The 27,621-nt window shown below is 45.4% G+C and overlaps 1 protein-coding gene across 5 annotated transcripts; it reads right to left on the bottom strand.

Moving 5' to 3' along the window:
- Positions 1-49: 49 nt before the first annotated feature.
- AP2M1 (adaptor related protein complex 2 subunit mu 1) lies at positions 50-27,326 on the bottom strand. 5 transcript variants are annotated; one of them, XM_086844710.1, is made up of 12 exons: positions 26,222-26,285; positions 25,590-25,678; positions 16,574-16,686; positions 10,943-11,208; positions 9,486-9,568; positions 5,850-5,985; positions 5,612-5,753; positions 3,194-3,313; positions 2,540-2,675; positions 1,727-1,824; positions 1,472-1,583; positions 50-1,162 (listed from the first exon to the last, which is right to left on the bottom strand). In XM_086844710.1, exons 3-12 carry the CDS (start codon positions 16,645-16,647, stop codon positions 1,028-1,030), a joined length of 1,302 nt encoding a protein of 433 aa, XP_086700836.1. In that variant the 5' UTR covers positions 16,648-16,686; positions 25,590-25,678; positions 26,222-26,285; the 3' UTR covers positions 50-1,027. The 5 variants fall into 5 exon arrangements, with proteins under 5 accessions (XP_086700836.1, XP_086700832.1, XP_086700833.1 ...); XM_086844706.1 differs by lacking the exons at positions 25,590-25,678; positions 26,222-26,285 and adding an exon at positions 27,279-27,326; XM_086844707.1 differs by lacking the exons at positions 25,590-25,678; positions 26,222-26,285 and adding an exon at positions 26,992-27,232.
- Positions 27,327-27,621: the final 295 nt, after the last annotated feature.

Genomic DNA, 27,621 nt, shown 5'->3' with positions numbered 1-27,621 from the left:
GCCCAGGCACTTGCAGCACCAGTCCCAAACAGCAGCGCAGGCAGCCTTCTCCATTCTACATACTTTATTAGATTCAGAGCTGGACAAATCACAAAGTGTACAAAATGGAGACCACACTACCAGAAGCAGGATTGTGGGTTGCAGCAGCATTCCTATGACCCAGAAGCATTTGGTAGAAGTTTGGAGAGGGCAAGCTGGGTCAGGGGGCTCTTACTGCCAACTGCATTTGAGATCCCCGAGGACAGACCCTGTTCACATCCTGACAGAGCTCAGCTGACCCACACTCCCTGGGACAGTGGGGCCATGTCTCCAATTTGTTTGGAAAGGACAGACTGGCTCAAGCCAGCAGCGGCTAGGGGCAAATGCTACAAGGACCTGAAATGCTGTGCCACCCACATACACACCAGCAAGAGCCTAAACCCTCATCCTTTTTGGTCACAAACCTTCCCACGGCAGGACTCTATACTGACAACTTTGCAAGAAATAAGGTGGTGGTGAGATTTGGTGAGCCAACCATCTCCTGTGGTGGGGACCCAACAAACTCACCACCCCAGACATCTCAGACTTTCCAGCAACATCTACCACAACAGCAATAGCTAGTACAGAAGCCAGGGTAACTTCAACTCAGATTTGTCCAGTCTATGTTTAGGTCTATTCTACGAGTACATATGCACAAGAACTTCAAAAATACTAGGATATGATGCAAGTAGTGAGACACCAACAGAAGAGGAGTTTAATGGTGGACGTTCCCTAGAAAGATCACGAGAGGATGGGAGTTAGACTAGCCCTTGCCCACCCTGGGACAGGGAGCAGGAGGCTGATTGCACCCCTGCGCACGACTGGGTTCTGAACTTCATCTGCAGCAAGGGTGGTAACTGAACACGGGCAGGCGAGTCCGCTCCCGGGGTGAGCCACGGGGTCTTTCAATCTGCGTTGAGGGGCCAGGCAGACATCTCTGAATGTAGCTGAAGACCGAGGAGAGGCAGAGCATGGCTTGGAGAAGAGGGAGCCTGCCAGCCTGCTGGGGCTAGCATCTGGTCTCGTAGATCCCACTCCTGCCGATGTACCTCACCCATTTTATCACATCGTGGTCACTGTAGTTCAGCTTTGGCTCAAAGACTTTCAGGTAGCGCACCTTCAGCCCAGAGGGTGCAAATGGGACCTATTGAGAGAGGGAAAGGCAACAGAGAGCATTGGAATGGGGGTAAGATGCTCTCCATACACAAATGCCAGAGGACCCCTGGCATCTAGAAATGGACATTAAGAGCCACTGCTCCCTTCACTACTCCCTGCATGCATGGTGCCAGACTCTTGCGGCTCTAAGGGCAATTTTCTTCCATTAGCTTTGCCATCTGGCTGACCTCACCTGTCAGCTTGTCACAGGGAATGCTCAAACCTGTGTAACTCCCAAGAGGGACTGACAAAGCTTCTCCAAGGTTGGGTGTATCCTGAAAGGCAGACAGGTACTCACCTCAAAGTTCATGGAGATGGGAGGCCGAGCCCACTTCTTCTTGTCATTGGTGGGCAGCAGTTCAATCTCCGCACTGATCTGGGATTCCTTCATTCCAGCCATACGTTTTATCCTGTTGGAGAAAGCCCAGAAGTGAGAAGGTGCCAAAGTTTATGCTCCTTTTCACTACGTAATCTCAAGGCAGACAGGAGCACTACACAGAGCCTGCCTCCCCAAGACCTGCCCCTGCAGGCCCGTCCCAACATGCTCACTTACTTCCAAACAATGGCATTCTCACTGGCCTTGTACTTTGCCTTCCCTTTCATGCAGATGACCTGCACTCCACTGGTATTGAGGGGTGTTGGGATCCGGACCTGGAAGCACAGTCTGGTAAGCAGGGGCAAGGAGATTGCAGCCTGGGCATTTTGAGCAGTTTCAGATGGTCTGTCCTGGACCCCCTGGGCCTTGTCTCTCCCAGCTCAGGGCCCAGAGAACATCAGCTACCACAAGGCATCCTAGGCTACCTCTCCAGTTTCTTGCTTTGAAGTACAGGTTCACAATTCCATAATACAAAAAAGTCACTAAAGAACAGGGCAGAGATCTCCATGCTGCAGGAATCCTGGCTTACATTGGGAAGATGAGCTCAGGAAGGATGCCAGGCATTGCAGCAGGCTCTGGACAGCCCAACCTTGCAGCAGTAAGCCTTCTCAGATGAGGACTAAACTGCAAAGCCATCCCTAGCCTGTCTTTCACAGCTCACAGCCTGCTGCCTGTCTGGCATACCATCAGATCATGCAGACAGAACATGAAATTTTCACAGTGCCTGAAAAACTAAGTGAACAGTTGCTGCAGGGATGGAATGAGTTGCCCCTGCCACGGTGGCTGTGCAAATGAAAACAGCTCCCACCTCCCTACTCTACAGCAGCTCCCTCCCACAGCACAGCAGCACCACACATCTAAGAGATACTCAGTTCACTTTTTTAGCCCTGTTCAAGCTTGAAGACTCATCTGTGAGGACTCCAGCACAGCAGATGTAAACTAGAAGCATGATTTCTAAGCACAAGATACCACTGATTTTTCTTCTCTTACCTCTATCTTCTGGGCCAGCAAGGAAGGTTTGAAATTTGATTTGATCACCACCTTCACTTCCAGCTTAGTCCGGCCCACCTCCCGCACCAGTGGGATCACACGGAAGGGAAGGATAATGTCCTTCGTGGTTCGGTATCTGCAGGGATGGAAGCTACAGTGAACTCTGAGGAGGAGTTAACTCCCTTACACCTCAAATTGTATCACCCTCCTAAAGAGATACTCTCTGAATATGGCAAATAGCTTAGAAACATCAGCCAGAAAGGCAAACATCCCAGAGGGAAACAGCAGTTATGATCTGTGCTGCTGTAGGGCAGCAATGGCTTCTTATGTCTCAAGTTTTATATCTGGTTCCTGTCAACAGCCTTGTTCAAGGACACCAGTGTTAAACACTAAAAACAACAGATACAGCAAGCTCAAAAGCAAGAAAACCCACATCCAACACTATGACTGTGGCAAAGAAAACTAAATGCAGCTGGGCTTCCACATTTGTAACAGATGGATTTCTGGGACAACTTAGAGATTCCACTCTGAAAAGGTAGGGTAAGTATGTATTTCCTAAGTGCTCAAGGGCTGCAAGACTGCCTGGGAGCAGCAACACTACTGTAGCAGGAAGCAGATGCCAACACCAGCCTGTTCACCCCCCACCCACAGTACCTCATGAGCTCAAATTCTCCATCTGGTGGAATGAAGCTGATGCTCCTCTCGGAATCAAACTTGCTGAGCCTTACACACTGGTGGAAAGTGCAGTCATCAATGGCAATTGACTGTTTGCCACTAAAAACACAAAACAGAGTTAGAGAAGCACAAGCTGCAGCTCTGGTACCTTGGTGCAGTCAAAATCTGTCCAGGCAGAAACTACTCTACAGAGCATATTGCCATCGCAGGTGTCCAGGAAATGGGGAGGCAGGGAGAGATTTAGGGGACAGCAGCCTCTTGGCTCAGACTTTCCTTGTTTTACCATACAAAAATCATATTTCAGGAAGCTTGGTTGAAAGAATTTTCTCTCTCCTCTCCCCAAAGATGAGAGAGCTTAGAAGAGTACCCTTCTGTCATAGCCAGCAACACAATGCTTGGGTGTACCTGCCAGCAGCACTCAGTACTGCAAAGGCAATTCTGCTAGCCCAAGTCTTCTCACAGCACAGTTCAAAGGAGAGAAAACACTTTCCTGTCCACAAAGCTATCCCACTGCCACATAGCCAGGAAATGCCAGGTTCAGAGTCCTCCTGTCCAGAAATCTCTTCACAGCTGTTCATTTCCACACTGCCAGCAGGTGATTCTGAACCAAATCGCCAAAACCACAATATTGTGACATACAAGTCTGTATCTCTCCTAAAAATCTAAAGAGCTACCACCTGTCTATGTAGGTGCACCAGCCTAACCTGCCAGCACTGAACTTGTGCCAGGTACTAATTCCTGAGAATACAGGTCCTAGGCCAGCCAAAACCCCTCAGCTACTGAGAGGGACCAGATGGCAGGAGCAACAGAGAAGGCAGCAGTGTAGAGAAGGTGCAGTGTATTACTATGGTATCTAGGCTGCCTCAACTGCTGGAAGCAACAGGACAGCCATGCCCATATGCCAAGATAGTGTGAGAACTACAGCAGGTTTAGCTGCCCTAGGAACCACCACTACCTACAAAAAAGGGAAGCAGACTGACCCCAGGCTGACTGGCTGTCTAGTTACACTACCACCAGTGGTGTGGTTTGTGCTTCAAAAGGAGGAGTTAGTCTTTCCTAACCTGTTGCCTAGATGACAACCAACATTAGCCAGCTAATTTGTATTTCTTTGGATAACAGCTAGGAAAGCCCTCTGCCTAGGACTGCTCCAGGTCTCAGGCAGCATTACTCCAGGTCAGCCTTGCCACAGGCTAGGTCCCAAAAAGCAACTGACAGCAGCTGTCCCTTTTGGTCACCTCTAACTATATGCTTCTGGAGAGTAACATCTCCAAGCTGGAAATGCCCACTGGATAATCACAGCTAGCAAGAACCTACCAAGATCCCTGTCCATCTTACTTCTGAAACTCAAAGAAGTAGAGTATTTACTGGCAAAAGCAGTTGACACAGAAGCTTTGGGACAGTGTACTGACTCTTGAAGGCCTGTGCAGTTGATATTTTCACTAGAGAAAATCCTCACTGGGGTCATCAGCCATCACAGGCTCATCCATTTTACTAGCTCAATTCAGATTCAGGAAAGATGGCTTAAAGGTGACAGTGAAGCGATAGCTCTTGGCTTGGTTCTGAGAGAAAAGGCAAACAGCAGCTCAGCTCCATTTACAGGAACCACCATGGAAAGTGTCTGAGATCCAGGTTACATGCATAAGTCACACAAAGCAAGAGACAGGGGGAGAGCAGAGTGCACACAAAGCTGAAGCAGATTATCTACCTTCCCAATTCACTGGGGGTCAGCAAAAAAAAACGACAAAACAAAACAACCAAGAGAAATACAGATGAATTGCAAATGGTTAGTGAGACGAAAGTGGCAATCCCTTTGCTTTTTATCTCTTCACCCCAAGCAGGAAAGCTGGAGAAGGCATTAAGAGCTGTTTCCACCTTCAGTGGAGACTGAGGTGCAGCTGGGAGGGAGGGTAGCTGGGCTCTCAGAAAGCATGTGTCTCCTACTCACAAGCCATTGATCACCTGTAATCAGCAGGAGGGGTTTCCCCAGTTTTTGTTCCAATTTGTAGGAACAGTCCAGGTAAAGCAGGCAGAGGGATTCTTTCACTATTTCTTGGGACCACTGCTACTGTTTTTATGATTCAGATTCTCTGCACTGAGCAAAACTGCTAGAGATACAGATTCTAGGAAAACCCGTCTTGGGAAGCGTTTTCAGGTGCAATAACTCTACACTTTAAACTATGTTTGACTCTTAATACTTAAAAGAACTGTAGAGAAGCCCTCTGTATTGAGGCCCTCAGGCGGACATGACAACTGATCTACCCAACATTAGCAGTACCATTTGAAGGGAAGAAAAAAAAAAAACCCAGCTTTTTGTCTGTCAGATCAGAAAAGCTATTAAGGGCTGCCCTTTTATAAAAGTCCCCAGTGGCAAGTGGTCACCAGGTCCAAACCTCTTACCTTTTCCCCGTTTCATCCGCAGTCCCTTTGCCCTGTTTTTCAATGACGATCTTGTCATTCATGCCGAACTTGCACTCTGGCATTCCACTCAGATAACTCTTCATCACCACTCTGCCAGAGACATGGGCACTCAAAACCTGACCTAGTTAGAGAAGATCAGAGTTCAGAACACTTTCAAGAGTCACCACTCACAAACCCTGAGCAGGAGAAGGATGCCAGCTCAACACCTTCTACTTACCCTGTGGGGACATTAAGAGATTCACACTCTCCAGCACATCAAGAAAGAGTTCATTGCGACGGTATTTGATTCCTTCACGTCTCCATCCAATCTGTCCAGTCACCTGGCTGGTGATCTGGGACTGCTCTTCCTTGGTCTGAAGAGAAGAAATGACATCTTAGACATAAATAAATTCCTCTAAATAAATTCAAAGACTAAGAAACCTTGCTCTGAATCTAAGAGCAAACACTTGCCATTACACATAAATGCTTTAGTCATTTAGATACAGGTGAGGTGTAGCACCTCACATGATTTGGTCATTCTCTCCTCAGAACATCGAATTCTATGCCTAACCAAGAGCCGGTCATAGCAACAGCAGGGAACATTGTTCTCTTTTGTTAGCAAGTCCATTAGGCTACCTGTTAGTGCAGGGAGGCATGGGCTCCACCAATAGCATTCAAATCATGTCTCAGACTGTCACATCAATCCATATTAAGCAGAGAAGCTTAAAACAGACTGATGTAGCAATTCACACCATTATCCAACATGAAACCCCAGGGCCACAAGAGAGCTAATCCCCAAGACCTGTTTCTTAATAACTGCAGTCATAAGAGTTACATACCAACACTAACCCAAAATGCATCTAACAGCACCCAGGCTCTAAGCCTCTGAAAAGCACCAAGGGCTGTGTTGAGAGGCACAGAGAAGTTTCCTACCTGATGCTAGAGATGGGGTCCAGTCACACGCAGGAAGTCAAGAAGTGTATAGTAGTAAGTGCAGTGTAGACAGGGTTAACAGGCAAGCAGGTCAATAGCAAGAGAAGGGAGGAAGGGAGAAAGAGGCAGATTAGGCTTAAGGCTACCTGAGGACAGGAAAAAAGCAGGTCAGCTCTTTGTTAATTAGGTAGCTAATTAGCACAAACAAGATGAGGGGTTTTGACCTTTGGCTCCCTGCAGGAAACCCAGCGCTCCAAGCAGTGAAATGAATTTTCAGACTTGGCCCATTATTGACAATCTCAATGCAAGATGGAGCAGAGGAGAGACAGGCAAAATACCACTCCCAATAATGTTTCGACACAGAGCAGACTCATGCTGGTGTTCCTAATGCAAATCCTGAATGTCTACCATGTCACAGATACCCAAACTATGAGAAATACCAAACACTTTGGGTCCTGTATAAAGTGGTATCCTTGTTAATTCTGCTCTTCCACCACAACAACTGCACAAGACACAAGGGGGTTCTCCCACAGCAGCCTTGCAGTGGGCCCACAGGGTGGCAGTGCATGATCCCAGCTTTACACATTCTCTTGCCACAGACATGGTCAGTTCCTGAGCAAGCACAGCCACTGCCATATCATCGAAGAGACAGTTTTATATCCCCTGAGAACTGCCTAGCAAAGTGCTCAATATAGTACACAAAGTACTTCTCTTGTCTGTCCCACAAAAAAAGCACTGCCTTGTTCAATGCTTTGTTCAAGCTGTAGAAGAACATGTAGATTTAATATCCAGTGCTCTGTCTTCCAAAGGGACATTGATCTATGGTAGTGGGCTACTTCAACTGTAGGGACTAGAAATAAAATTGTGTTGCATATCAACACCTTTTAAAACCTGTGTGGCATATCACTCCATTCCCAGAGCACACAGCTAATTCCTTGGTAAGCTGTGCAGCAGTTTCAGGCATGCTTTCAAAGAGAATAAAGCAGATCTTGCAATTTCAAGATCACCTGCTCTGGAAAAACCACTGTAGCCATACAGGGAGGGCATTCAGAGCACAACAGCTCAGTATGCCTTCAATCTTTCACAGAGAATAAAATCAAAAAGTTGAGTTTGGAAAGTCTGCTGTAAGTGGATTTTGCTCCTTAAATTCCTCAGGACGCAAGCTCAAGGAAAGCATCATCAGGAACTAAGCAAAGATAGGGAACACAGATGACAGACTGTTCAGACCCAGATTTTGTTCCTGGGTACCTGTGTGAATGGGTAAGTCACTAAGTTTAGGTCAATAAGGAGCTGAAGGCTAGAAGTATCAGAGTAGAGAGCAGACAAGGAAACATGGCAAGTACTCTTTCAACTGGTGCCCTTACCATCCTGTGCCTGCAATGGATTACTTCTGGTTTTTGAACTGGGCTGCAACAAATTGGAACAAAATTCCAATACTGAGCAGAAGAACTGCTTACTTGTGTAAAGCTGAAAACCAAACTCCTCTTTGTAAGGAAAGTAATAAACCTGGTGTTGAATTAAGCATGATGCTGTGACAGTGGTTTGCACACAAACAGCACAAGAGTTTGTTAAAACCAACAAAAGCAAAAAAAAAGAGCAAGGGAAGGAAGGAAGTGAGGGTGGTGGTAAGTTTTGAGTTTTTCTAGGAACCAGAGCTGATTCAGCTATCTTCAGTGCTGACTGCCCAAACTGTCAGACTGCAGAAGGCCAGAGATTTACACTAGGATTCGTGATGGGGACTGAGACCGGATGCACTCACATCTGGCCATGTTGCAAAACAGTTTGCTGTTCTAGCAGGAAATATGTTGCTTAGGGGCAGCTTCTTTCTCGCCTCCTCTTGAAAATGCAGTTAGTCTTCTTACTAGATTAAGTTTATAAAGGAATTCTCAGGAAATCAGTGCTGATGAACTGAGTTGAAACAGAGCCTCCAGAGACTGACCTCCGCTAACCTGAACAAGAACAGTCACCAGGTAGGCTCTTGTTTAGCCCTTTGCCTCTGTTTGTACCTACGGCTGAAGCTTTACTCTGCCACAGACTGCCTCACTACAGACTCACAGGTTTTTTTTCCTGACTCATTGCTATGCAGGGGAGAGGACAAACTTTTTGGCTAAGTCCTCATTATTGACTTGCACATATGGACAAGGTTGACAATATTCCTTGGGGACATGAGAAACAGACTATGAGTTTTCTTTGAATTCAGAGGTTAAGCATGAGTTTATGAGACAGGAAGCCTAGTTTCAAGGGCTGTACCTGGAGTAGGATTAGAGTTAGTTTAAATACATTCCCCAAACCAGTCTAACTAACCATCTTTTTCCCAACAGGTCTTTATCTTTTAACTCCATGTAAACCTTGTTGCAAGGGTTAATACAATGCTAAAAGCACAACAGAGATTCTCATCTCTAACCTAAGAAAGCTCAGGCTGTACTGACGCTGACCTGCAAGGATGTTACAGGCAGAGACAGAGCAACCTGAGCTGCGTGATTTAACAGCAAGATTCACAAGGCTGAATACTTCATTATAAGGCAGGCATGAAATCCTAACAGCTCTGGTGGAAAACAGACCTGCTCAGTGAGATTCACATGCAAAAGAGCTACTTCTAGTTCGGCAGGTAGATTTGTTTATCCTCTCAGAAGCTGACACAGAGCAGAGCCTGAAGTCAGCAATCATATTTACATCCAAGGGACTGACATTATCCTAGCTCCAGGCTCTTCCTCCTGCATCTTATCATGTACCAGGGAACATGAGGTAACACAGTGCAGGGACACTCAAAAAAAAGTGCCACTGAGATACACCCATGCCAGGGTGTTCTCAATCTATTCAGGCACCTTCCCTTCCATATGGGTCCAAATGGTTAGATGGTAATTAAGATCATACTCTCTTGAATGGGCTTAACAAAAACTAACCAGCAGAGTAGTGCTGTACCCCAAATTCCTCTGATTACCTGACTCTTGATGCCTTGCTGAGTGATGAAAGTCTTCAGGGCCCCTGTTTCAGAGTTCTGAGGATAACCAAAGTCCAGGATTTCTATAGAAGGGTAACAGGTTAGTTCAGAGCTACAAGGCATAAACACATCAACTAGGCCAACTGTCCTATAAGGAGAGAGGCAACTAGTGCACATATACTGCTTACACATTGAATTTCTGGCTAAGTTGCTGTAGCATTCCTTACCAAGAGAAAAGAATCATTCTTCCTACACTGAGTTCCAAAGCAATACTTTGGAGATGAGGGGTGATGGAAAGCTGTGCAAGTGATGAATTTGCCAGCTTTTAAACACAACCACACCTCAGGACTAAGTATCAACTAACCTAGCCATCTGCACAGGGCATACTGAGTTTTCCCAAAAACATCCAAGGGGCAATAGAGAGTTCATACAACACTACAGCAATTTTATTTTTGTAGCTTTTTTAAAAAAGTTTTGTTCTTATGAAAATGTAATAAAACCCAAAACAACAGCTGAGTAGTGGCACTGCAGGATGAATGAGTGCAGGAGGGAAACAGATGTTAACTATACAGTGCACAGTACACACCTACTCCCCTCAAAGAGGAAGGGAACAATCCACAAGAGATTTAGAGGGGAAAGAAGACCACTAACATGATACTGAGCAACACGGGAGGTTTGAGCTCACTGTGCCTCCAAGGAGACAGCAGTGACTGACCAAAGCAGAGAATGGGCAGTCTCTTGGTCTGCCCTGAGGAAACAGGGAAAACATCAGTCACTGTGACCCTTGGCTAAGAATCCCAGGACACACATGTGGTGCCTTGTCTGGGAAACAAATTGAAAGGTAACTAACACAAAATGTTCGTGAAACAGGAGCAGCTGAAGGGCAACCTACACAAGCAGGCTAATATCACAAGCAGTTGAAGGGACACTGTTATTAAATCTGTGGTGAAATGTGGAGCTGTATCAGTGCAGGAGGGTAGGGCTGGGACAAAGCACATTGGGTTTTATTGATTTCCTTCTGCTCAGAATTGAGCCCAAAAGGCAACTTATATGGGCAGTCAACTTAAGCTTGGGGTGACTGCTTCCATACACTGCTAGAGCCACCTGGGCACCAGTTGGCCTTAGAGGTGCTACTGACAGTCCTCACTGTATACCCTGGGGTAAGGAAAGCCTGACATCTACACAGGATCCCCTCAGAAGCTGAGCTCCAGTACCAGCTGTCTGCTGTACAAGTGCACAGATCCCAACATTTCAGGGAAGAGAATCAGGACAAGGTTATGGGCTTGAGGTACCATTCACATTTGCAGTACAGGTGGCGTTAGAAAGCTGAACAAGTAATTTTGAACTCTGCCACACATGTTAAAAATACTTCAAGGATTGTTACTACATCATACTAAGCTAAGGATTTCAGAATGACCAAGTGCAATAGGCCACAATATATAGGGGAAACATCTCACCATCCAGCAGCTCGTAGATCAGCACAAAGTTGTTCTTTATGTTCTCCTCACTGATCTTCCCGAAGTAGGCAGTCATCACGTCACACATCTTGTAAAGAAACTCGAATACCATGGCAGCGTTGACATTCTGCTTGGTGACAGCAGCCAGCCAGATGTTGGAGCGCTTGACATGGAAGAAACTTGTGCGGGCGATGTTGGTGACAGGCGAGCGCACCTGCTGCCGTGCGTGGATGACATTGACGCGGAACGCGTCCACGGCATTGCGCCTACGAAAGCACCACCAAAGACGAGTCAGCATGGCAAATGTGAAACCAGCTGGCTGCACATGCCGTTACGGTCAGACACTGAACTACACACACCAAGCTCACCTAGGGAGGGTGCCTGGGGATGTCTCTAAGAGGGACAAGTGAAGGCTCTGAGCAGAGTTAGACACTAAATTCTGTACAAGTTCAAGGAGAGAGTGCTACTGGTCTCTAGGGAGCTTGGACTACAGTGTAACTGTTGTCAGAAGGAGAAGCAAACCTCCATCTGGAGTAAGATGACAAAGAAACTTTCCCTTCAATTAATTTTGACAACACTCTCAATTGATTGTCATAGCTGGAAACAAACACATTAGCAACATATGGATCAAAGAGTCCAGTTTTGACCAAACACCTAATTATTGTCTATTCTGCATGCCCAGGCCTTCACACTCTTGCCCCAAAGCAAGCTGTAGTCTCCCAAGATATGTGTCAATGGCAGTTTCTCCCAGACATACAAGCAAGGAAAAAACAGCAAAATTGGCCTGGGCCACCCAAGAGATGCTAGTGCCCAGGTACACTCCAGAAGGGAGCTTTAGTTCTCAGATCCAGCTCACCTCCATACTCCAAACACCTTGGAGGGCAGGCTCAAAGCAGCAGGAGGATTAGTATCACCGTTAGCTTTCCAGTTCCACGTCACCTCAAGACTGCTCTGCTTCAGAACAGGTGTCTTGCACTCAAGAGTCCCCACAATGCAACGTGTCAGTGCATGGTCCAGGACCATTTACAGCCAAGGGTTCTGCCCAGTGCTGAAAAAGTGCTGTGCAAGCTGCCCATAGGTGCTGCCCTCTTTGACCCAAACTGTCTATACACTAGTAACAGGGGGAAAAAGCCCTCCTTGTTACACAAGGATTCCAAGTGACATACTGGATGCCAGCTCTTGCACACTGGTCTCCTTATCCTGTAACTGCAAGTCAGAATAAACTTCCCAAATTAAATCCACCAAGCCTGCGAATACAGGAAGGAAGCCCAAGTGCCTTATATGACATGACCAAACTTAAAGCAACAGTCTACGCACAAAGCCAAGACTCATTTAGTCGTGCTTTATTACTCATACTCTCAGACACTCTGTAGAACAGGGGGTCTGACTGCACCATCAAGGCCATGGTACTGATTATGCAGAAACATGTTTGAGAGCAGACAGTAATATCATCCTTGCAAGCAAGGATACAGGCATACAAATGCTTGTAGGCACTGAGGGTTGTCAACAATCCAACACACAGCTCTAAGTTAGAAAACAAAGGATATTCAAAGGAACATATGCTACCACAGCAGGTGTTTGGTCCTTGAAGGTCTGGGGACATATGTAGAAGTTTCACCAATAAACACACTCCCCCATAAACAAAATTCTGGCTTTTGAATACTTCTCAGGTTTTACTGCTCCAGAAAGTTTGCAAGTTGGAGTTAAAATAATATTTCATTTCTACTTTAGTTTTTCCATAAGAAAATAATTTAATCTACTACAAAATAACAATATCTAAAAGCCCAAATCCTCCCCTCCAATAAGCCTTGCATGGAAAAATTCAGCTTATTCTGGAGCATTAGCCCTCCTGGCCACAATTCTAACCCACTAAAAGTAGCACCAGAACCAGTCACCAGACTGGTGCATACTACAGGAGAAGCCTCAGGTCAGGGAGGCTTTGCTAGCACACCAGGTGCCCACTGTGCAGTGCCAGTCATGGCCTACCACGCGTCTCTTACCTATTGCTACAGCAGCCAATGAGATGGGATGGACAGAAATGGCGCCAGCGGAGAAAGGAGGAGTGACAGCAACAAGAGAAAGGGTTAGAAACACACACACAAGGCACAATGAATCCAAAGAGATAAGAAGAGACCAATCAGCACCCCCTCCCCCTGCTCCTTGGCACAAAAGTCCAAGGTGGTATTGGATGGACAGAAACAAGCTACAGCAGCAATGAAGCCCTCGCAAGGTACAACACTGACATGCCACGGTCAGGCTGTCAGCATGGACAGGTTTGCATTTGGCTGAACTTTAGGGCTAACTTGGCATTTAGTCCAGGTGAGCTGCACCTGTATCACAACAGTGATACCCAGTCTGCTCTGCTAATATAGGTAGCAGGCCTTGGTGTGGAGAAACCCCAAAACCTCAATCAGAGGCATCACCTGGGGACCGCACAGTATCCGGTATCTTCTTCCCAGTCTGCCTCAGGACAGGACTACAAGTCTGGGTGGAAATTTCTATGACAGTATTCCTCATTTGAAGGTATTTGGGTTGATGCTTTCTGGTTTGGTCCAGCCAACAGGAAATACAGCAAGTTTGATAGAGCTGGAGCACATCTGGAGAGATAGGGCACATCCTGCAGATTCAGACACTGCTCTATCCAGCTTGCACTTTTTCCTTAAGGATCAAGAGCCACGAAGCTGACGTGATGTATTAGAAGCTCAGAAACCAAACACCTATTACATTTAAAGTGCATGCAATTTGTCACGTAAGCTGCTCAGTTTCAAATAGCTTAAGTTTTATTACAGAGCTGCATTCTTAAATGCAGGTAGGTTCTCCAACAACTAAGTCACTGAAGAACAAGGCACTCAAAAATTACAGCGGAACCCTCCATGGTATCCTGAATTATATGCATGGTGTTTTGCCTTTTTTTTTTTTTTTTTTTTTCATAAGGCTGCTTATACATGCAGCTAGCTGCTGTATGGACAGATGCGCTACATGCACCAAAGCCATTCTAAGTTGCAAGCAAAGAAAGTTCAAGTTTTGTGATACTTCTGCCTTTAACGGAGTCAAAAGAAGGATATCCTCGTTGTTCATCACTTTGGTCATTACATCTGAGCTAGTATGTGCTTTTTAAGGCCCTTAAACTGCGCAAGGGGAGGTGTTCTCATAACCACAGATGACCTTTAATATCCCCCAGCTTGGAAACTGAGGCTTCAGAATGCCAAAGGCAATGGCCAAGACTAAGGAGTCTTATGGGTCAATCACACATGAAGATAGGGAGCAGTTACATAGTTTCCAACTTCCTCCCAACAAGCAGGGTGGGTTCAACCCTCAGCACTTCTGCTTAGGAACTAAGTGTATAGTATGCTATAGGTCTATCACTCAGCTGTTTGGTTAGAGACAGCTACACCACTGAGTACAAACTACAGTAAGATGCCTATTACTTTCCTTACCTCCCACTGAGGGTTAGGATATTAAAAATTTTAAGCAGACCTGGCATTAATGCTAATATTCAGGCTAGGAAACTGAAAGACTCTAAGTTTCTTGATGACACCACAAGATGAGACATAGCCATTTTATAACAAATTTTTCTGTAAGGCTACATGTTTAAAAAAAAATCCAAACCAGCACTGAAGGCCTGTTTGAGAAGAAATCCAGTACCTTGGGGAGCAAGTTAGGTTAACAGCCAACACCAGCTCCACCTAAGTCACAAGACTGACACTTTCACAAGAACTGCGCGGATAATTTCACTGAAAGGAACAGCAACTCCTCAAGTCCTAGAGAAAACACGGGAATATTTTGGCAGTCTGCCAAATGAAAAAGATAGGATCAGGCAGGAAATCTCATTTTCTAGCTTTGTCTGGCCAAGCAGCAGGAAGTACTTTATCACGTACTGAACATAAGGCACTCACTCTGTAAGAGAAATGAGCCAAGATAAAAAGCAATAGAAAGTCTTATTAAAAATACCTACTTTGCTCCCCAGTTTGCATCTCCACAGCCATAATGCCATTTAAATCAAAAGGCCTTCTTGAATAAACATCAGTTTGAGAACAATTTTGTACGTTTTTCAAGTTTGCAAGCCACAAAAAAATATTTTTGCCAGAAACTGCAGTGAAAGTGTCCCTAGCCCCCACCTGAAATATTCTCCAAAGTTACCTATAATCCAGACTGGCTTGGCTCAGTCACTGTGATACCAGCTTTACAAAGTCAGTCCTGTCATATGAATTGCTCTGAAGAGCTTAAGCTAAGAAGTACTGAAGACTTATGAGAGTTTGTACAGAAGAGGCAAAGCATCATAGCCACTGGCTTTCTGCTTGAGAAATACAATGCTTCCTTGGCTTAGCTATGTGTAGAAGTCCTGGAATAACTCAGTCAACCTTAGAACAGCTACTCAGCTATGTGTGGAAGTCCTGGAATAACTCAGTCAACCTTAGAACAGCTACTTCACCTTAGCTGACCTAGAAAAAGCCAAGAGACTCAAAAGCTCATTAGGTGAAGCCTCATTACAGACACTGTGTTGACTGCTCGCTTGATGAAACAGTACAAGCCTTGACCAGTTACTACCTCAACTTGTAACCTCCACTAGACAATCCATAACCAGAAGGGCTATACTCTTCAGACCAGAGTAGTCTGAAGGCAGACTGGCTTGACAGTTTTTTGTAATTTATAGCAACAAGTTATTCTGCAGCACATCCTGCCACTGATTATTGTGGAGACCTGGTACAAACTACTTTCCTCTAAATTGGCCTGAAGGCTCTCTCTCACTGAACTTTGAATTTGCACCTACCACAGCTCTGCCTCCATCAGCTCTGTCTTAACTGCCAGGTTAATTACTAACTTCCACCTAATGCCTGCACTAATGAAAACCCACTAGAAAGAGTACTGTTCTGCACAAAATCCTTCAATTTAAGGTTTTCAGCCCAAGCAGCACCATCACTTACAGTTCCCTACAGCACTATCCACTGCCTACAAGACACCATATTTTTAGTAAGATACCTTCTGGAAACTAGCAGCCTAAGGGTTGCATAGATCTAGTCTAAGTGAGCATCATAACACTTGGGGGAAGTGCAACAAGACACCTACAATCTACTGAAGGTCTTCAAGGCTTCTCACAACTTTAGTTACCCAATGAATGTAAGCTTTTCTCACAAGGCTGCCATACAAAGCTGGGGGACAGAAAGTCAGCTGTAGTAGTACAGCCATGGTTGCTATGAGACTGCTTGCAGATAAAACTTTCCAAGACCACAGTCTCCTGCATGCCTGCACTTAATGTTAGACATCAGTGCCTGAAACTAATTCAAAGCCCTGGCTATCATGTGTGGCAGACAGTTCTCACATTACTGCTCCTGTAAAGTTTTAGTGATTACACTGAGGTAGCTCCCACAGTGGCAGTCCATGCTGCTGAAGCATTTGACATAATGGCCAGATCCCTACCATCCAAAACAAAGTCCCAGGTTTGGCTGCAGGCCATCCTTCAGTGTAGGTGACCAGGGCTTAAACTTTTTTCTAAGCTAAGCCTAGAGCAGCAAGTTGAGTTGCAGTCTTACATGCATGCACAGCTAATGCAGAACAAAGCAGCTCTGGGTTGTTTACTGCACCAAAATGAGACAAAAATGCAAAAACTGGGGATGCAACAGAAGCACTTACCCGATGTCATCCCGGTAGACACGAGAGATTAAAACCTCTCCTTTGTGATTATAGATGAACAAGCCTCCGATCATGATGGAACTTTAGTCTTCACTTCCCATGTTGCTTAATACCTAAAGCAAGTAAGAGCATATATAAGTAGGCTGTATAAAAACAATTTGCAGCCAGGACTAAAGCTTAAAATTGGCACTGAAATAGAAGCTGTCTTACTTCTCATTCCAAAAAGCAGTATGGACAGATTAAGCCTCAAGGACAAGTATCCAAAACATACCTCTTGAATGTGAGAAAGAACACAGGCCTGGAACTACAAGCAAATCAGACCCTTCACTTCTACTATAAAGTGTCTATCTCCCTAACTACCGAGATATAAATCAGATGCAAAATTAATCAGACACAAATTCCTAAGTCTTTTTACATGCAGGTCACACAAATGTCTCACATGTCCAAGCCTATCACCACATGACAGGGGGTTCCCAGCAGCAAGTACATTTCTGTTTAGTACCACTTTTACATAGTTTTTACACATCACTGTAAGAGCCTTTGCTAATCCCTAGCAGCCATATCAAGTTGCACTTCAGAATTCAAACTGAGAGCCATTTGGCCACAAGGTACCACTGGAATAACCTCAATCATAACCCAGCTAAACTGGGAGACAGTCCCTCAGAAGTTACCCTCCTAAACTGCTAATTTTCTCTTTCTTCAAAGGAAGATTGCTTTGGAAAGAGCTCCAAAACTCTCACCAAAGACATTAGATATTATTAATAGGGTAGACATTACTGATACAGAAGACTTTAAAAAATGTATTATACAGCTAATTCACCAGATCCCATTCCTGGAGTTTTAGGCACTCTTATTCACTTAGGTCACACTTATTCACACAGGTCAAAGTCATAACACACACAGGCAGCAACTGCTTGGTTGGCTTAGTCCCCAGAAGAGAACTGCAACTCTAACAGGACAGGCCTTGGGGTGATCACACAGGAGCTGCTTAGCTTGAGCACTGCAAAGCATTAGATAACAACCATCTCCACACTGCTCTTTGGGTGGGTTAGCCTACACCCACTAGTCTGGGCTGGATGAAGAGGATAGGGAGAGGCCAACCTAGAGACAGATGTTGACAATGAACCGATATGTGTCTGCTCAGAAACGCTGCAATGACAAAGTTAAAGTGACCCAGCCTTGGATCACCTCAAAGGTCAGGAAAAAAAGAGAACACAAAACCAATACACACATCAGAGGGACTAAAGAACTTCTGGATTATCAAGAGTAATGTATCCTCTAGAAGTTACACTGAATAAAATACAGTAGCTGCCCATCTGAAGGAAGTACAGCAGATGTGAGTTCTGTGCTAAACCAAGGTTTACACTGCAGGCACTACTTTAAATTTCAGCAAGACAAAAAAGAAACTTCAGCCTTCCTAAACCTTTACACCAACATTTTTAGCTATATCTAGTGAGTACTCAAAGAATAACACTACTTGTACTTCCCTGCTACAGGTCTTCAGCTTCCAGATGGCTGCTTATTACAAGGGGAAAGAAGAGCCCAAAAGTCAGCTAAGTCAAAACAGAAAGAGACAAGTAGTTTTCCCAAAGCTCAGTAGTGACCTTTGTGGCTTTTATTCCCCCCATTCTGCTGGTCAAGTATCTCTGGCTACTAACAGGCTGTCTTCTGCCATTTGTCAGTGGCTTCCTGTGGCACTGTCACAAACATATTGTCACGTCTAAGACTCCAATTAGCACAGAACAGGTTTTCAAATATGTTTTTCTTCCATTCCCAACTGCAACACTTTATAACTTTGGGATACAAGTATTTCATTTACTTCTAAGTCTCTGTAACCAAACCTATAGGCATAGGCAGCTCCAAGATTCCCATGTAGTTAGAGTGGGAAAAGCCTTTTATGGCTGCTTGCTATTTCATGACCAAGGCTACAAACTGTAGGGGCAGCAACACCAACATTCCCACAGCTGAAGACAATCCCACTGGTCAACCGAACAAACCCAGTTTCTCAGACTTAAGGAAGTGGCTGTACCACAGACTTACAACTACTCACACAAAGCACACACAGCCCTCACAGACATGAAAAGGACACGGAGAGGTAACGTACAGGGCTGAAACCCAAAACATGGAGAACTGGACACAGCTGCCCAACAAGACAGGGAGATGCTGGAACATTTACAAGGTCATTCACACAGGCCAAAAAATGAAAAAAAATGAGAAACATTATGGCAGTGAAAGCAACTTGTTGCCCACTCTAGAAAATTCTTTCCTATTTACTAGTTTTCTCACTCCAGATAAGAAACAAGCATGCGCTTTCAGACTTCTACAGTGCTGGCTTCCACATTCAGATATGGACTATTGCAATCAAAGGTGAAGAGTTCCTGCATTCTCTTTAAGACTTGCATTGTATAGAGCAGCTTCCTGGAAGCTTATGCAACTGGTCAAAGCTGGATCACAAGAATCCTACAAACCCTTTCCAGAAAAATCCTAGAAAGCACATCCTAGTCTTAAAAAAAAAAAAAATAATCTCCCTCTTGGGTTTTAATACTGCTTAAGTTATTTGTTTCACTATTTTTAGTAGAAAGGAAATGTCTGCTTTGATGAGCAACAGGATCAGACATGCAGCATACACAAGACAAAGCCTTTTGCCAGCATGACAAGCCAATCACTTTTTGAAAAAGCCTTGATTTGAATATTTACTGCATTACTATAAAACACGTAGAAGATTGCTGATCAAACTTTGCACTGGAAATTAAAAGCCTTCTCTTAGGAAGATCTACAAACTTTAAATGTTGACTGAAACAATGATGCCATGCTTTCTTGTATGTTAGGTTAGAACACATTCTGTAACAGATTTGCTGAAGTCACAGGCAAAAAAAAATCAGCATTTTTAATTGCATCACAGTACCAGGCAACAGAGTTCGCTGCTTCCTCATTTTACATGTTAGTAAAAGCATGTCTGATGGAGAGTAGATGGATCATGATTCAAAGGCTTTTAGTCTTCAAAAATTCTTCATCAATGCAATGATATGCTAGGCTTCCTCTTTATACAAAATATCCCAGGAGGAGTTCAAGTTTAGACTGCCCATACAAAGTTAGCTCCTGGTTCCACCTCCACTGGCACATTTAAGAGCTGCATTGGTTCATACTGCAGAGATACAGGTGAAGCCAGAACTGCTTCTGCTACTTCATCCACACACCTCCTATATGCACTGTTATACAATTGTGTATTTTGGATTTAGTTTCATTTTGTAGCCCATCTGCACCTCTTTGGTCTACTTTACCCTTACTACTCTGAATACTCTCATATCTACACACATCCCACTGCCACAACTACTGACCAGGAGTGCTCTTACTGTAAATTCTTGTATGGTACAAAACAGAAGTATGCAGAGATCTGCCACCAGCCAGCTGATGTGGGCTTGCTGTACTACACTGGTGAAACAACTCAATAACGAAATTGCTCAAAGTCAGAAAGGGGCTGGCTCTGTGCTACATGAGGCCCTGGTTAACACCTGAGCTTGTACTTTTCCCTACTAATACGAATTTGGCCACAGGGTCAGGACCATTCTGATAGTTTATTTTATAAGGGCAACCAACCATACATACCTGAGACATGTACAAGCATCATTTCACATGTAGCAGCAGAACGCCTCCATATGAGTTATGATTCTCCTCAAGTTTGAAAGAACCCACAATTCTACAGCTTTAAAAATTAAACCTGAATTCACATTTAAGTACAATTTACCTAATGATTTGTGTTAGACAATTGGTGAAGTGTTCCCAGGTACCAGCAAAGTCACATGGGCTAAACCCGGTGACTAAGGGAAGGGTTTTAGATGACCTACCCAACTGTACCAGCCATCAGTCAGTTCTTTGCAGTAGCTGAGGGACACATGCAGTATCAAACTCTGGCTGCACTCCCATCTAAGGACATCAGAGAACAAGGAGGTCTCAACTATGCAAGATGTTTTAACACAATTATAAGCAAATCTCCCTTGTCTGTTCAACTTCTGCAGTTCAGCATCCTGAAGAGTTCCAGGCATCACAAGCATAGACAGCACAGTGGCATCAACACAACTTACAGCAAGTCCAGTTTGGTGCAGGGCTGCTCTCTGTCAGCCTTCACCAAGCTTGCCCATGATGGGGGTTCAGGGAACATGGACAACATTCCAGTCTTTTGTTCAAACCTTGCATTACATCCCTCAAAGACACAAGATCAGAGTGACTACACTCCTTCTTCTCCATGACAGAATTACTTCCATCAGCTAATGGAAGCATGTCCACACAGCTGGAAACTCAAGAGGTGGAGTAAGCAGCCCAGAGATCTATGAACAGAGAAGAAAGCTATACAAAGGACAGAATGCAAAAGAAAGTTGCTTAAAGCTCAGCAAGAAGAATGGCTCTTCAAGATGACAATTGCTCTCCTTGAAATGGCTGCATTGGAAACAAGCCTGCATTGTTTTGATCCTCCTCTGTGTTTCAAGTTTCACAGATACTCCTTTCAACTATTTCAAGGTTACATTCTAACCAGAATGAGGATTTTAGTGATACAGCTCAGACACAGCACAATCTTCCACAAATTTTTAAAATAATTAATAGTTTTCTTTACAGATCAAGCATGGAAGTGAAAGATCCTAGTACTTGCAGTGGTTAAGAACTGCAGAGAAGAGGGCTGAAATTAATTTGAGACTGATATTCAGTGACTCATGGCTGCTGGAATCAGAAGGCCTCAGAATAAAAACTCCAGCACAGGAGATGGGTTCATCTGCTCCCTGTGCATTAGCGACATGACTCAGAAAGCATTGCTCAATCAGCTTTCAATGACTCATTCTGCTGCTCTCCAGTCAGCCTTTTCTAGGGAGCTTGCTCTACACTGTTTCTGAGTTTCCTCAGCCTAATATCTCACTGTCAGACACAGCTTAAGAGCAAAGCCCACCATTTCTTCAACTGTTTACCACCAAGTGCCTGGAAACCGGGATGACTCTACTGAAACCTTTGGGTTAATGATCCATCAACTGCATTTTCAGAGCTTTGCAGCTCCACTCCTTCTGTTTCACTGGCTCGAACATATGGCAACCTGCTCCACAGCGGTAGCTTACAGCCCTGTTTTCTACTTACAGTATGGATGGATTTATTCTAGTTAAGGTACAGGGATAATCCACATGTATGCTGAATTCACACCAGTTGGTGAGTAACCACCTCAATTTAGGAACAACAGCCCTCTCCCAACACACTTTGCGTTCTTCAAGCAGCTACTGCGGTAGATGTAACATGTTAATGCAGCTCCTACAAATACCAAAGGTCAGTAGGCTTCCTACCCTCCTGTCAAGTGCTCACATCCCCATATACTTCCATTTCAACCTATAAACAGAAAAAGAGCATGAAGAACATCATAGACAGACCACACACTTGTATACATGCTTATAAACCACCAGGAGTTAAAATGACATGGAAATGACTTTTCAGAATGCCTTTTTGTCCAAGTGAAGATAAGAGCATTAATATATACCTTTAGAGAAATTGTGGCAAAGTTACATTATTAAGACAGCCAGCTACAAAAAAAAAAAGTATATGTGTAAAAACAAGGCTGGGATAAAGATTTTAATGCATTTCAGTAGTTACATAACAGAAAAGCAGGAGGATTAGCTGGGCCTACAATGACTGACACAGTAAGATGCACTTTCCTATGAATCACACATACTTGCCTCAAATCATGTCTCTGCTCCCACTCTGCAAAGGGTACATGCAATAAACATCCCTCTGTCAAACCACCAGGACATGCTGGATGAAGTCCCAGAAGTCAGTCTGCAGCAGGTGAGCTGCAGACCATAACCAAGCGACTCCAGAGAAAGATAAAGATACAATAAAGCAGAATATCTGAAAAACTGCTTTTGCCTGCTGATTAGATGGAAAATGCTCTGTTTAGTAGGTCTGATGTAAAAACAGGTGGTGACTCCAAAAGTCAGATTTCATCCTTTCAGTGACTCCTACTTGGAATGGATGGGTGAAGTCAGGAGCACAAGCTCAGGCAGCAGGATCCTGTTGCTGGACTGTCAGTTTCACACATGATGGGATGCAACAAGTAGCTGGACTGGGAGCTACCTAGTGAGATGAGGCACTAAACCTGCGCTTATCAAGTGGAGATCCAGCATGTCCCTCCTGCAGCAGGAGAGAGCCCAGACTTCCTCTTCCATTTCCTCTTCATCAATTCTGACTTATAATAGCTATAGAAAAATGAACAACACGCAGCACGGAGCTTTCTTAGACTAAACAAGGCACACGTTAGGAATCAACTAACCAGCACAGTTTGTTCCTTCTGCAGCTGTTTATCTGCAGCAACTCTTTCAGAACCACCACAGCACACAGTACCAATGCTGCAGTTTCTGTTCAGTGCAACCTTCCATGGTCTCTCTAATTGAGAAGCCACAGCATCACACCAGCAGTAAGACACAACTGCAGTATCAGTCATTAGGATATGAAAGTCTAAGCTGAATTGTAGCCTAAATCCCAGATACACAGATATTCAAATGAGTTATTTTCTCCAATACCTTTGTACCATAATCTGAGGTCCTTCATATGAAACCACACAAATTATTAACTCTTCCCTGCACCAAGAGAGACAGTGACTTCAACCTACACCATAAACTTTGGAACACAGTTCTGTGCCTTTTGTAACTGTATTTGCACAAGTGAAAACAAACAAGCTGATCTGCTCAAATTTGCTTAGGAAAAACAGTTAACTTTTAGTCAGTTTTCTTCAGTGGTAAAAGGAACATGGCTGCACTAACTCCAGTTTCACATGCAAGGCAAGAAGTAATGGTTCTAGCTCCTGAAGGATCAGGAACTCTCTGGAAGAAATGTGTCACTAGCAATGTAATGTGCCTAAAGCCTAATGACACCAGATTCACCATAAATTTTGGGTGTATACTGGAATTTTTGCCTTAGGAAAGCACAAACACATTTCTTTGTATCCTTCCATGACAGCTTCTCTAAGCCTATAGAAAGAAGTTGAACTCTTGAGCCAGGCCTGTTTGCTCTCATAGCATCTGCTCAGCAAATCCTCTGTATCCTCTCTTCAGAGGTGCAGTGGTGACACAGCAGGTCAAGAATAACTGCTCAGGAGCAATGTGACTGCAGCAGTTCTTAGGCTGCCCATAACAACATAACTACAGTTTCACATTATCACCCCAACTGTGCCAGGATTTGATGAGTACCAGCAGCATCACCAGTGAGCACATCTGTCCACTCATTTTAGGGGGCAGCTTTGGGATCAGCTGTATTTTCCCAAGCCAACTGAATGGGTGATATTCTTACCACAGAGATACCTGTCCTGAAAAGTGTGGCACCACAGGTGGCTTCAACCAGCCATTGACTGAGGCTGGATGAGCAGATACCAGGACTACCACTCACCTGCAAAGCCCTTTTGGCCACAGCCCTACTGTGAGACAGGCCATGAGCTTCACTGAGTTTCCTGTACCATCCAGGATAGGGTACAAATAAACACAAGTTGATCAGTAGTCAGCCCAAGACCCAGCTACTCGGACTTTGTCACTCCCATTATGGGGCCAGAAGTTTCCTACAGCATAGACATCACTTAAGTTTGAATGCAAACAGCAATGCTGATTTCTGTAATCTACAGAGCACATCCAGGAAACAGCAATCACAAGTCAGTTAATAGGCTGGTGTAAAGCAACCAACCCCTTCAGTAGTCTATTAAAAGACAGTTTGGGTTCTGACTTAACAGTAAGTAAGACTTCTGTGCATTAATGAGCTTATCTAACTAAGCAGTTCAAGGTACATTAGCTGCTGAGTTCTCATCCAGGAAGAAAGCAGGAGAGGTACTGAAGGCAAATCACCAAATGCAGCCATTTCTGCATTCCAGAAATCAGTATGATCTTGGACAAGTGACAGTAGTTCAAGCAGAAGGTGGATTAGTCAAGCTGCTCTGGCAAAGTGAAGTTGTTGGAAAAACAACCATCCTTTCAGCTAGTACTAGCCATTATCAACACAAAAGATTAAGGCTCAAAACAATGCCATCACCCTACCAGCTAATCTGAGCATCTAAGCTTTGATTAGAGGGCTGCCTTAGCCACCTTCCAGGAGGTCATGGGCTGCACTTGTTTTAAACAAGAGTAGCTGCTATCACCTCATCCTGGGGGAGACAGGCTGCATAATTTACTTAAGGGGCATACCCTGAGCTAAAGAGCTCCTGAGATAAACCCATCAGTTTCAGAGAAACTGTTCCTATTTTAAACACAATCCCATAAATCCCCATAACCAGTGGGCAGGAAGAGAAGCACGTTCTCTTACCAGGCTCTCCTCCTACAGACCACTTCTTCATGCCATACTGCACACAGTCAGTCTGAAGAGTAATAAGAGATAAATACTGACACAGGGAAACACAAGAAGCTCCCTTACTCCAGTAAAACATCACAGGTACAGCATTTAATATACCTCTCTGCCACATTTTGAGCCCAACCTGATGTGAACAGCCCCCATGCCTTTTTCTATTTCTACCTGTTCTACCAAAGCATTTCTAAAGTCAGTTTGAACTACTTGCTTTTTACTCTTGAGCTAGAAACCTGAAAAAGTGATTTGCTTCCTATGTGTCTTCTAACAGAAGAGGTTAGAGGCACAGAGTGGAGTTTGAGTAAGAGCTTGTATTCTGAAGACCACTAATGGTCTAGGTGCCCTGATGTGTCAGCTTTTCTCTCACTACTCTTACTGGAGAGCACATAACTGCATTTCACATTCTGTGCCTCAGTTTTTAGCTGAGCTGCCAACCTCCTGCCAAGATCAAAATAATACATGACTTGCCAGTAACTTTTGACTCAGTAGGTCACTCACTAAAGGAAAGAAGCAGACTCTACCTCACAAACCAATTATATTTTGGCACCACAGGCCATCCTCCAGCTGGCCCCAGGAACAGCCTTTAAATACTCTAATGGTCTTCAGTAGAATAAGCTTAGAAAACCAGTGCAAGACATTGTTCTGCAAAAGACAGTCTCAGCTTTACCTTTTTTTGATGCAGGGATGAAGCAAGAAAAGTTTAACTAGGGTTACAGGAAGCTTCTTTATAAAGCCTGTTTTGTTTAGTGACTGTTCCTGTTCCACCAAAAAAAAAAAAAAAAAAAGGAAAGAGATAGTATCAAGCAAGCAAGCAAGAATGCATGTCCAATCTCCCGTGTTTCAAAGAACTCAAGATGTAACCCTTTACAGCCTCAAGATTCAATTTCCCAAAAGCCAGGACTGTGCTCTTTTGGGATGAGGAAGCAGCCGGCCATGACACCCTTCAGACATCCCAGTGCTCTCCCTGGAACATGGCCACTCCGCAGCCCAAAGAACACCAGGTATCTTTGTCACTAGATGTCAGTAAGATGGCATTTCCTACAGAAGAGGAGTTATGCCTCCCTTCTGACAGGAAAAATATGGAAGTAGACAGTTTGTCAGCATCTCTTCAGATTTGAGATTGTCCCTCCAAGCAAAACTCACAGGGACACACACAGCTTTTACTATAGGAAAAAAAAGTAGCTAGAGCTCTGACAGCATTGAAGTCAATATTGCCCAACCAAACACCACATGAGCCCATATACAGTTAGAAGCCTGCAATACTGAGACTTCCAAGCCACAGAAGCCATCCAGACTCACCTATCTGGGCAAGTTCCAGGCTCAGATTTTGGCAGCCTGAGGCTAAAACTTGATAGCAGCTTTGTCATACTACAGCAAGCAGAAAACAGATCATGGACTCACACAGCTTATGGAGAGAACACTAGATCAAAAGCAAGTCATTTCCCAGTGGGGAAAGAAGTCAACTGCACTGGGTGATAAACACAGGCTGCGCTTCTTGCACTTTTACTGAATCCAAAAACCTAGTCCTGGGAAGAATGGATGTGGAAATGCATCCAGAAGAGCTGCTGGACAGGAGCCTGCTTGAAGCCTCAGAATAAGCACTTCGGCATCAGCAGCGCTGCGTTCTGCCTCAGCAGGTTTTCCACGGAGGAAGCAGAATGCAAGCTATGACCCAGCTAATTCACGTTTGGATCAGTAGTACATGCAGATAATTTTCGGTGAAGTTCCAGCCCGATCCGACTGAAAAAAACCTTTGCTCAGAATGACCTGACGCATCGGTGCCGGCCTTCCTGTGCCACACACAGCCCGACCCTCTCCCCACCCTCCCCCGGTACAGAACCGCAGGGCTGCCACACAGGTATTCCAGCAAGAGAAGTAATTAACAGCTGTTAATAATCCCCCTGAGCATGAATGATGGGGTCGCCCAGCACCCCCTCAGAGGAAGCTCAGAAAAAGCCCTCCCGGGCGGCCCTGCTTCTCTCCCTCCCTCCCTCCCGGCTCCAGGGGCACTCTCGCGTCCCTCCCAAGGGCAGCGGGCAGGACACCTCGCCCTGCAGCCTCCTCCTCACCCCTGGGCCTGCAGACCCCAACCAGCGCCCAGAGAGCCACCACCCGCGGCAGCTCGGCCACCGCCCGGGCGCGGCCGCAGAGCGAGCCCGACCGCAGGAAGCCGCCCGGAGGAGGGACGAGGACCGCGTAGCCCGGCGGTGCACGGAGCTTGGGCCGGGGCGCCTCACCTGCCACTGCCACCGCCGCCGCTGCTCGCCGCCCCGCGCCCAAGATGGCGGCGCCGCCCCCCCTCACCCCGCGCCCCCCCGCGCACTGCAGAGACGCCGCGCGCGCGCCCCGCCCGCACCTCTCCACTGCGCGTGCGCTTCCGTAGGGGGGGCAGAGCGGCGGGGGCGGGAATTCCATTTCCGCGCAGGGCATGCTGGGAGTTGTAGTCTGTGGCGGGGCGGAGACAGCATGGTAGCTGCGGTCAGTGAGCGGGTGGGCCGGACGTGCGCTCGGGCAGGAGGCCGCGCTCGCCCTGTAAAGTCGTGAGGGTGCCACACCCTTCCAGAGGGCTGCTAGCTCCCGCTGGCCTCGTGTGCAGGCACTTAATTCCCTCGCCCAGCACTACTCCGCCAAGGGCCAGTTCCTGCGGTCGGACTCGCCCCTGGTTCTCCCCGCAGTGCTGGCGCTAGAAACGGGGACCC

The sequence above is a fragment of the Cyanistes caeruleus genome, chromosome 10 (assembly GCF_971803275.1).
Source record: "Cyanistes caeruleus chromosome 10, bCyaCae1.hap1.1, whole genome shotgun sequence".
In the NCBI taxonomy this organism is placed as follows: domain Eukaryota; kingdom Metazoa; phylum Chordata; class Aves; order Passeriformes; family Paridae; genus Cyanistes; species Cyanistes caeruleus.
Note: the sequence above shows the minus strand (reverse complement) of the source record. Positions and strands in the feature narration are given on the sequence as shown.

Coding starts and splice junctions, on each gene's coding strand:
- AP2M1 (XM_086844706.1), bottom strand. CDS start 16,647: ATGATCGGAGGCTTGTTCATCTATAATCACAAAGGAGAGGTTTTAATC. Junction 5,986..9,485: donor AGCAAGGCATCAAGAGTCAG/GTAATCAGAGGA, acceptor TCTTCTCTTCAG/ACCAAGGAAGAGCAGTCCCA. Junction 5,754..5,849: donor TCTCTTAATGTCCCCACAGG/GTAAGTAGAAGG, acceptor TTCTCTAACTAG/GTCAGGTTTTGAGTGCCCAT.